At 64.0% G+C, this 10912-nt stretch overlaps 1 protein-coding gene across 1 annotated transcript in view; it reads left to right on the top strand.

Moving 5' to 3' along the window:
* The window catches only part of LOC144267384 (sodium-dependent proline transporter-like), a 44887-nt gene extending 34175 nt beyond the window's left edge, over positions 1 to 10712 (top strand). The window contains exons 9-17 of the mRNA XM_077821358.1: positions 2435 to 2569; positions 2857 to 2960; positions 3363 to 3487; positions 5601 to 5713; positions 6473 to 6607; positions 7018 to 7117; positions 7583 to 7701; positions 8459 to 8632; positions 9373 to 10712. Of these exons, the coding sequence (XP_077677484.1) occupies positions 2435 to 2569; positions 2857 to 2960; positions 3363 to 3487; positions 5601 to 5713; positions 6473 to 6607; positions 7018 to 7117; positions 7583 to 7701; positions 8459 to 8632; positions 9373 to 9510 (1143 nt within the window). The 3' untranslated portion in view covers positions 9511 to 10712. The remainder of the gene's footprint in view (positions 1 to 2434; positions 2570 to 2856; positions 2961 to 3362; positions 3488 to 5600; positions 5714 to 6472; positions 6608 to 7017; positions 7118 to 7582; positions 7702 to 8458; positions 8633 to 9372) is intronic.
* The last annotated feature ends 200 nt before the right edge of the window (positions 10713 to 10912 follow it).

Genomic DNA, 10912 nt, shown 5'->3' on the forward strand with positions numbered 1-10912 from the left:
TAGGGCCTGGCCCCACAGCACATAGACCGGCCCATGGAATTGGGGGGGAGGTGTCGGTCATGCATGCTCTGACCCCAACAAGGCTCAGAACAGACCCACAGGACCCCTGGGGCGCTCTGTGCATGGTGTTCCTGGCCCCATCCAGGCTCCCCGCTGGCTCTCGGAAGGCTGCACCAGGCTGAATCCGGCTGGGTTCGTCCTGCAGTTGGTTCTGCCCCACGGTGTTGCCAGAGTGATGCCGTATTATTAGGGTCCCGGACCGTGAAATCTGGTCTTTTGTGTACTTTTACCCTATACTGTACAGATTTCATGGGGGAGACCAGAGTTTCTCAAATTGAGGGTCCTGACCCCAAAGGGATTTTTTTGGGGGGGTCACAAGATTATTGTAGGGGGGCTGGGGTATTGCCACCCTTACTGCTGTGCTGCCTTCAGAGCTGGGTGGCCAGAGAGCAGCGGCTGGTGGCCAGGTGCCCAGCTCGGAAGGCAGCTCCCCGCCAGCAGCCATGCAGAAGTAAGGGTGGCAAGCCCCCTGCAATAACCTTGCAACCCCCCAGCACCCACCAAAACCCCCTTTTGGGTCAGGACCCCCACAGTTACACCACCGTGAGATTTCAGATTTAAATAGCTGAAATAATGAAATTTACTATTTTTAAAATCCTATGATGGTGAATCCTATGACTATGTCTTACCCTCCATCCCAGGCCTGGGACCCCCCCATTGACATCCGCACTGCAGGGTGTGGGTGTCTCCTTGGTGCTGGCGGGTGCAGCGCATCAGGGATGGTGTGTGTGGGGGGGTGAGCAGCCAGTGGTGCCGTCAGCACCATGGGGGGCTGATGGATGCAGCGTGCCAGAGGTGGGGGGGTGTAAGCAGCCAGGGGTGTGGCTGTCCAGGGATGGAGGGGGGATTTGATAGCTGCTTTCAACTACCTGAGAGGTGGTTCCAGAGAGGATGGCTCTAGACTATTCTCAGTGATAGAAGAGGACAGGACAAGGAGTAATGGTCTCAAGTTGCAGTGGGGGAGGTCTAGGTTGGATATTAGGAAAAACTTTTTCACTAGGAGGGTGGTGAAACACTGGAATGCGTTACCTAGGGAGGTGGTGGAATCTCCTTCCTTAGAAGTTTTTAAGGTCAGGCTTGACAAAGCCCTGGCTGGGATGATTTAGTTGGGGATTAGTCCTGCTTTGAGCAGGGGGTTGGACTAGATGACCTCCAGAGGTCCCTTCCAACCCTGATATTCTATGAGTCTATGATTCTGCAGCCGGGGGTGTGGCCGTGCAGGGATGGGGGGGGTATATAAGCAGCCGGGGGTGGGGCTGTGCAGGGATGGCGGGGGTATATAAGCAGCCGAGGGTGTGCCGTGCAGGGATGGGGGTATATAAGCAGCTGGGGGTGTGCCGTGCAGGGATTGGGGGGGTATATAAGCAGCCGGGGGTGTGCCGTGCAGGGATGGGGGGGGTATATAAGCAGCCGGGGGTGTGCCGTGCAGGGATGGGGGGGGTATATAAGCAGCCGGGGGTGTGCCGTGCAGGGATGGGGGTATATAAGCAGCTGGGAGTGTGCCGTGCAGGGATGGGGGTATATAAGGAGCCGGGGGTGGGGCCGTGCAGGGACGGGGGTATATAAGCAGCCGGGGGTGGGGGCCGTGCAGGGACGGGGGTATATAAGCAGCCGGGGGTGGGGGCCGTGCAGGGATGGGGGTATATAAGCAGCCGGGGGTGGGGGCCGTGCAGGGATGGGGGGGGTATATAAGCAGCCGGGGGTGGGGCCCTGCAGGGATGGGGGGGGTATATAAGCAGCCGGGGGTGGGGCCGTGCAGGGATGGGGGGGTATATAAGCAGCCGGGGGTGGGGCCGTGCAGGGATGGGGGGGTATATAAGCAGCCGGGGGTGGGGCCGTGCAGGGATGGGGGGGTATATAAGCAGCCGGGGGTGTGCCGTGCAGGGATGGGGGTATATAAGCAGCTGGGGGTGTGCAGTACAGGGATGGGGGGGGTATATAAGCAGCCGGGGGTGGGGCCGTGCAGGGATGGGGGGGTATATAAGCAGCCGGGGGTGTGCCGTGCAGGGATGGGGGGGTATATAAGCAGCCGGGGGTGGGGCCGTGCAGGGATGGGGGTATATAAGCAGCCGGGGGTGTGCCGTGCAGGGATGGGGGGGGTATATAAGCAGCCGGGGGTGTGCCGTGCAGGGATGGGGGGGTATATAAGCAGCCGGGGGTGGGGCCGTGCAGGGATGGGGGGGTATATAAGCAGCCAGGGGTGTGCCGTGCAGGGATGGGGGTATATAAGCAGCTGGGGGTGTGCCGTACAGGGATGGGGGGGTATATAAGCAGCCGGGGGTGGGGCCGTGCAGGGATGGGGGGGTATATAAGCAGCCGGGGGTGTGCCGTGCAGGGATGGGGGTATATAAGCAGCCGGGGGTGTGCCGTGCAGGTGGTGTATTTCACAGCGACGTTCCCGTACCTGGTCCTCATTGTGCTCATCATCCGAGGAGCCACGCTGGAGGGATCCATCGAGGGCGTCCGCTTCTACCTCTCCTCAGACTGGAGCAGGCTACAGAGCGCTCAGGTACCCCGCCCCCCACCGCCTTGGGCCCCTTAGACTCCCCATGTCCCCCCTCGGGGCGTCTGCTGCTGTTTCTGCGGGTGGGGTCGTGCTGGGGCTGGCTGGAGGGGGTGAGCACAGAGCCACCAGGTGCTTGGCAGTGGGCCCTGAGCAGATGGCTGCAGCTCAGCCAGAGCGTGCGTGGGGGGCTTTGCGCTTGGCGGGCGCGGGGTCGGCGGGACGCGGCGGCCTGCGAGGAGCATGTTGGGGGTGGGGAAGGAGCCGACTCCCAACCAGCTTCTCTCCCCCAGGTGTGGAACGACGCTGCCTCGCAGATCTTCTACTCGCTGGGCATTGGCTTCGGGGGGCTGCTCTCCATGGCCTCCTACAACAAGTTCGACAACAACGTGATCAGGTGAGCGGGCGGGCCAGGGAGCGCTCTGGGCCAGGCCGGGCGGGGCTGGGGCAGCCCGGTCCCGAGTGACCCTGCACACGTGCTGTGGGGGGGTCCTTGCTGCCATGGTGAGTCCCGAGCCACCTGGGTCTCTTCTCTTGTCCCAGAGCTAGAGCTGGAGACCTTCTGCTCCCGAATGCCAGGTCCTGCCAGCGGGCTACCACCACTGGGGCGGGGAACTGGGTCGCAGCTCCTTGGCTCTGCCACCCCCTCGGCTCCATGGGGAGCTGCTTGATGGTGTGAACGCCTCATCCCAAAGGCTTGACGGTCTCTGTGCCAGAGATCCTGGGCCTGGGGGGGCAGCCCTGGCTCCCGCCAACTCCTCGTACAACTCCTCCCCCTTCCCCGCTCTGCTGCCCACAGGGACACCCTGGTTATCGCCATCGGGAACTGCTGCACCAGCTTCTTCGCTGGATTCGCCATCTTCTCCGTCCTGGGCCACATGGCGTGGAGGAAGAGAGTGCCGGTGGGGGAGGTGGCTGACTCAGGTATGGGCAGGGCCGGCTGGCCGTCCTGCCTGGATGAAACCATCCCCGCTCAGCGCCTGCCTCCCACCCTGCCCCGCCCCAGCCCAACTCCGTGCCTGCCCCAGTGATGCTGAGGGGTGGGGGGAGGTTCTTGCTGCCAATTCCTCTCCGGATCAGGCCAGCTGGGCCTCCAGTAGGAGCTGCTCTCACTCTGTCCCCTTGAGGATCAGGCGGCTCCTTGCCGGGCACCTTGCCCTGGATTTAGGAGCTTCGCTTTGGGCAGCTGGGTTTAAAACTTGGCCTTTAACGGGGGCTCTGGGGATGATTCAGGCCCATCCCTGTGAGGGATGCAGCCCGTCCTCAGGGCGTCCCGGCCGGGCACTGTTGGAGTGTCAAATTCGTGTCCCGTCCCCCCCAACGCTTCTCAAATGTGCCCAGGCCCCGGCCCCGGCTCACGTTCCCTTCAGGGGCCGCCGCTGGTACCGCCGTTGCTCTGGTGTTACCTGCACACATTAGGGCACCCCACCTTTTCCCAGCCCGTCGGGCTCCAGGCGTAACCTGGTGAATTTAGGCACCCCCACCTTTTCCCAATTCGTAGGGCTCCAGGCAAAAAGCACCTACCCCTTCCCAATCCGTAGGGCGCCGGGGGTAACTAACCCGGTCAGTGTAAGTACCCACACCCGTTCCCAATCCGTAGGGCACCGGGGGTAACTAACCCGGTCAATGTAAGTACCCACACCCGTTCCCAATCCGTAGGGCGCCGGGGATAACTAACCCGGTCAGTGTAAGTACCCACACCCGTTCCCAATCCGTAGGGCGCCGGGGGTAACTAACCCGGTCAGTGTAAGTACCCACACCCGTTCCCAATCCGTAGGGCGCCGGGGGTAACTAACCCGGTCAGTGTAAGTACCCACACCCGTTCCCAATCCGTAGGGCGCCGGGGATAACTAACCCGGTCAATGTAAGTACCCACACCCGTTCCCAATCCGTAGGGTGCCGGGGATAACTAACCCGGTCAGTGTAAGTACCCACACCCGTTCCCAATCCGTAGGGCGCCGGGGGTAACTAACCCGGTCAGTGTAAGTACCCACACCCGTTCCCAATCCGTAGGGTGCCGGGGGTAACTAACCCGGTCAGTGTAAGTACCCACACCCGTTCCCAATCCGTAGGGCGCCGGGGGTAACTAACCCGGTCAGTGTAAGTACCCACACCCGTTCCCAATCCGTAGGGCGCCGGGGGTAACTAACCCGGTCAGTGTAAGTACCCACACCCGTTCCCAATCCGTAGGGTGCCGGGGGTAACTAACCCGGTCAATGTAAGTACCCACACCCGTTCCCAATCCGTAGGGCGCATACTACTTCTGCAGATGTGCAGGACCTTTTACCAGTGAAAGAGCCTTACACAGTCATATCCTACATAACCTCTATTTATTAACAATCACCCCAAACAGATGGCACACGCTTCACACTCACAGTGCTCACCACTCCCAATAAGACAGATGAACTTTTCTGGATGGCCAGTCAGGATCAGGTCCATCTGGGGGACTCCAGTTTCTGCTCAGTGTCATTGGCAGGGTGTTGAGGTCTGGCCGCTCTGATCTTTGGGGCCATGTCCTGGACTTGGCTCCCAAAGAACTTCCTTTTGGACCCCAGTTTATACAGTGAAATTTGAGTCCTGTTTAGCTCTACCTTAAGCAATCGTTACACTAAAATTTTACTAACCAATCCTAACACAGTGTAACAAAATTCTCTAACCAATCCTACCCCACCACCTTCATTAATTTACACCTAGCAAAATTAATTATGCACCAGACAGAAACAATGAACGAACCAGACAGATAAACAATAGGGAACTGGGGACCGTAATGACAAAACAACAGAAGCGAGGATTTCACACCCCAGCTATTGAGAAGTGAGTTCCTGCCAGACAGGATGCTACCAACTACATTTTCTTTAACCATCTTAAGATCGGTTTCTTTATCTGGTGATAGCAGACGAAGGCTTTAGGTCTTACAATATGGCTGCAGACAAAGGCCTTATCCTAATACCAGGGTGGACACACAGTGGCCAGGAGTGAACCATGCTGGGCTGGGCTGCTGAGGGAGGCTGTTCTCCATTTCTCCTCCTCCCGCCAGGTCCTGGACTTGCCTTCGTGGCCTACCCAGAAGCCCTTGCTCTGCTGCCTGGCTCTGCCTTCTGGTCGGTCCTGTTCTTCCTGATGATGTTCACGCTGGGAGTGGACACCCTGGTGGGTCTAACCTGGCGGGTCCTCGCTTGCACGCTGCTGGCCTCTCTGGCCCCCGCCTCCCTGTAGCGCAGACGTGTCGCCCTCCTGGCTGTGGGTCTGGGACGCGCCGGCCCCTAGGAACGCAGAGAAGCTTCTGCGGCCACCTGTCGGCTCCACCTGCCTCTTGGACGCCTGGTCTAGCAGCTTTCCCCGCTCACCCCGGCATCCGCAAATCCTGCTGGGCCAGGGGGTCGTTCTCTGGCAGAGCTGGGTTTGTGGGGGACGGTGTCAGCAACCTCCCCCAGGACACATTGTCATGTCCTTTATGGGGGGGCAGCGGGTGGTCCTTGGAGGGGTGGGGCAGGAGCATGTGGTGGGGTGCTCCTCGGAGGGGGGGTGGGCTGCTCCTTGGAGGGGTGGGGCAAGGGCATGTGGTGGGGCAGGGGCTGGGGCAGGGTGTGGTCCTTGAAGGGGTGAGGCAGGAGCATGCTATGGGGCAGGGGTGTGGGGTGCTCCTTGGAGGGATGGGGCTGGGGGGGGGGCTCCTTGCCACCTTGAGTAGGACGGGCAATCAGGAGTGAACTTTGCTGGCTCTTTCTGGACTCAGCCCCACGTGATGTGTGGGGTGCTCCCCTGCGGCCCGGGGCCTGGAGACGCTCCCTGTGCACCGGGGCCCGGGGAGCACTTGGCAGGGTGCCGGGGCACAGAGCGCACGTCCCGAGACTGGCAGTGCCCCACGGGCAGGAGCCCGGGGTGCCCTGACGCCCGTCTCTCCCCCAGTTCGGGAACATGGAGGGCATCACCACGGCCGTGCTGGACGAGTTCCCGGCCCTGCGCGAGTGGAGACGGAAAACCCTCTTCCTGGGCGCACTGTGCTTCACCTTCTACCTGCTGGGCCTGCTGCTCATCACCGAGGTAGGGCAGAGCTCAGCCCCCGGCCTGTCCTGTGCAGGGCCATGGCCCCACGGGGAGCCGGCTGTCGGGGCCGAATTGCCTCCAGCCCACAGATGCCGTCGGCCTCGGGGCAGGAGCTGACGACTGCCTGCTCGGCACGGGGACGGCGCCTTCCCCACCGGATGGGTTATATCCCGCCCCCCCATGCCCCAGGGGTGCTCACCCTGCTCTGCCCCGGCCGATGCTGGCCGCACGCGGGCTGGAGACGGGGGCCGGGCCTGTGGCTCAGCTGGCCACGTGCCGAGCAAGCAAAGCGCCCGCGGCGGGTCCGTGGGGGCAGAGGCTGCCCCTCTGGCATGGCAGGCGCTGGGCGCCTCTCCCTGCCCGCGCCCGGCCGGGTGTTCACATGCCCACTGCACTGTCGCTTGCAGGGCGGCATTTACTGGTTCACCCTCATCGACGCCTACAGCACCAGCTTCGGTCTCATCATCATCACCCTCTTCATGTGCGTCGGCATTGCCTTCTTCTACGGTGAGTGTCCCCAGCCCGGGGCTCGGCGCATCCCAGAGCGTTGGACTAACCTCCCTCCCGCACCGCGGAAATGCAGCCACCTCTGGGGCGCGACGTGGCAGCTGCTTCACAGCACCCAGCAACACCGCTCCACCTTGCGCAAGCGTCAGCAGGGTGCTTGGTGCTGTATAGGATGCCGAGGGAGCCCCAGGCCCTGGCTATCTCCACCCTGGAGGGCAGTACGTTTCCAGGCGAGGGTCAGGCTCCCCCGCTACCTCCTGAGCGCCCGAGCGCCCACTCTGCAGCCCCTGGGGGTTGCTGGGCGGTCTGCCGTCCATCCCCTGCCCTGGTGTACCCCTGCGTAGCCGGGGAGCTTGCCCAGTGCCGGGGCTGGCTGAGTGGCAGGGATGCCCCCCAGGCCTGGTGCAGGGGATGACCACGGCCCCGAAGTTCTCCTCTTTAAACTCCCGTTTGTCCCCCTCTCAGGAGTGAACCAGTTCTGCCGGGACATCGTGGACATGATCTGCCGGTGCCCGCCCTGGTGTGGCAAGCTGGTGCTCTACTTCAAGGCATGCTGGGTGTTCATCACGCCGTGCCTGCTGCTGGTAGGTACCGGCCCTGCCCGAGAGGCGCCCGAGCCACCCGCGACGGGCAGCGCCTGTATGGCCAGGCCCCGGCCAACTATGGCGCTGAAGAGCTGAGCTGCTCGGGGGCCTTCCTGACCCGGCAGCCCGCTGGGGGCCGTGCAGGCTCCTTGTGTCCCAGCCTGTACCACGCCCTTGGCATCCCCGGGCAATGCCAGTCTCGACGGTGCTGCACCACTGCCCCCTAGTGGCTGCAGCCTGCACAGCACAAACCCTGCTCGCTCTGGGGTTCCTGGGGCTAATTCGCCGGGTGAGTGGGGCCATTCCCTGCCTTTAGGCCGTTTCCATCCTGCTCTGATCAAGAAGCTGAGGGTAGAGACAAAAGAAACCCCCCCCCCCCAGGTATTTCACCTGGTGAGCTTCATTTGGAGCTGTGCCTTGTTTGGGCCCCGGGCTATTGGTAGCCAAGTGGCCTGCACTCCGCCCGGCACCGGGCCTGGCATCACAGTGTCTCCAGGAGGCTCCCCAGCTCGGACCCTCCACTGCTGGTGACTGCACCACCCTTTGGGCCGGGGAGAGTCCCAGCCGCTGCATCGTGGGGGCTCACGCTATGAAACCCACACAGACTAGACCAAGCTCTGGCAGCCCTTGTGACCCCCATCCCCATGGGCACCTCCCGGGGTCGGGGCGGGCAGGCCCCTTGCTGCAAGAGGTGGGTCCGGCTGGCGGGGGAAGGGCTGGGGGTGTCTGACCGCGCTGCTTGGATCTGCCCTTCCAGTTCATCCTCTTCTACATCTTCCTGGAGATGTACAACACGTCCCTGCACTACGGCACCTACACCTACCCCGGCTGGGGCAAGGCCCTGGGCGTGTGCATGGGCACCGTGACCTGCATCCAGATCCCGCTCTGGGCGCTCGTGGCCGTCTGCAGGGAGTCGGGGACGCTGACGGACGTGAGTGCGGGGCCGGGCGGGCTGGGGCACGCCGAGCCGCCCTCTCTGCCGCCTCCCCAGCACCCAGTGGCTGGGGGAGGGACCCAAGGGGTGGGGAGGGCGTGGCTGGAAGGAGCTGGGAGCTCCCGGTTGTGGGGGGTCACCCTGCAGCGTGGGGCATGCTGGGGTCAGGGCTGAGGCTGGGATCTGGACACCTGCCCCCTCTCACCACCTGGGGCCCCTGGTCTGGAGCCCTGCTGGGCCCCGGTTTCTCCTTTCTGGGCAGGGCTCAGGCTCCCGACCGCAGCCCCATGGCCCGGCCCTGCAGCCATCGGGCAAATGCTGGAGTCGTGCCCCAGTGGTAGTGTGCCTCAGCCCCCCGCCCGCGAGTCCTTGGGCCCTGCCCCCGGCCCCGAGGGCTGGGCCTGGCTCACCCCCCGCCCCACCGAGTCCTTGGGCCCTTACCCCCACCCCGAGGGCTGGGCCTGGCTCCCCCCCGCCCCACCGAGTCCTTGGGCCCTGCCCCCCGCCCCGAGGGCTGGGCCTGGCTCACCCCCCCCCCCACCGAGTCATTGGGCCCTTCCCCCCACCCCGAGGGCTGGGCCTGGCTCACCCCCCCCGCCCCACCGAGTCCTTGGGCCTTCCCCCCCTGCCTCGAGGGCTGGGCCTGGCGCCTGACTCAACCCCCGCCCCCTTGGGCCTCACTCCCCCCGCAAGGCTGGTCTTGGTGCCTGGCTCACCCCCACCCCACCTCCTTGCAGCGGTTCCGGAAAGCCATCCACCCCCTGAACTCCTGGCGCACAGCGACCACCCACGCCGAGGTCATCGACGTCCCCTTCACCATCAACCTGGTGGACAGCGACTTCGCCAGCCCGCCCCAGGGGAGCAGCGAGGCCTGAGCAGCAGAACTGGGGCTCCAGGCCTGGCTCAGCCGCGAACAGGTGGCTGCCGGTGGCCGCCCCCTCCGGGCTGGGCAGCTGCTCTTGGCTCCGTCGGGGCAGCCTTGGGCCGGCGCTCACGGGACGCGCTGGAGGCTGCAGATGGCACCTCGCCTGCAGGAGACGATGCGGGGCTGGAACCTGCTGCTCTCCAGCCGCGCCGGGGCCCTCAGGCCTCTGCTCAGGACTGCGGCCGGCCAGCCTCCGGGCGCTTTGCAAGAGGGGCCCTGCCTCTGAGACCTTCTTAAAACTCTGCAGGAAAAGGATTGTACTCAGGAGCATCAATTGCACATGCCCCCCGGCGTGGATGCCTGCCCCCCGGGCATGGACAGACAGGTGGGTGCCCTGGGGCAGGGACAGAGAGGTGCACGCTCCTTGCCCAGCTGCACCCCTCTGCTGGAAGTGATTACCCATCGCTGTAGCGAAGCTGGGGTGCTGCTATCCTGGAGGACCCCCCCCAAGCATTATGGTCTGTGCAGGGGGCTGGCCAGGCCCCCAAGGGCTGGGCCTGGGGGGGAGAGCTGGGGTGTGGGACTCCCCTAGTTCTGCGGCTGCCAATCCCATGAGGTCTAGTCCCCAGGTTCCCTCCTCTGGCTTGGGTCTTGCCTCCTGCCAGCGGTTCCCCCAGCGGCCCACGTGTGGGGTTCTGCCCCTGGCGCCTCGGGCCAGGCTATGGATGGGCATGGAGTCCGTGTGGCTGCAGGGAACGTGCCTGATGGGCGGCTGCCGGGAGTCAGCACTGGCCTTCCTACCCCTGACCCCGCTCTGGGTGGCAGCCGGCCAGCTGCTTGGTTGGCCAACCCATCCGTGGCTCTAATCCGCTCCTGCCATGGTCTCAGCCTGGGCACCCCGGACCCCTAGCAGGCGGCGGCTGGCAGGGTCACAGCCCAAGCCTGCCCCGGGGCGAGGACTTGTGGCCAGGACTTGTGGCCAGGGGTATGGTGGCAACACCAGGTTCTTGGTGCACAGCTGGGCAGTACCTTGCCCTCACCTGCTCTGTGGGAACTGCCCAAGTGGGAGGGTGGCAGCTGCTGTGGGCAGGGCCGGGAGAGAAGCACTGATCTGGGGGAGGGAAATCTCTCCACGTGCCGGCCCTCCCAAGGGGCTGGGTTTGAGGGGCCCCGGCTCTCATGCCGATGGGATTTCGCTGCTGCCGAAATAAAGGCCCGGTGTTTCCCAGCCAAAGTGTGGAAAGTCTCTTCTCAGTGCTGCCCGGGCCCCGTGTGGGGCTGCTCCAGGCTGTGGGGTGACGGTCCAGCAGCCCTTGGTCTGCACGGCAGCATGAATTGACCCCGAGCCCACCACCCCAACCAGGGCTTGGAGCCCACCTGCCCCAGCAGGAGGGGCCTGAGCTCTCCCCGCT

The sequence above is a fragment of the Eretmochelys imbricata genome, chromosome 1 (assembly GCF_965152235.1).
Source record: "Eretmochelys imbricata isolate rEreImb1 chromosome 1, rEreImb1.hap1, whole genome shotgun sequence".
Classification (NCBI taxonomy): domain Eukaryota; kingdom Metazoa; phylum Chordata; order Testudines; family Cheloniidae; genus Eretmochelys; species Eretmochelys imbricata.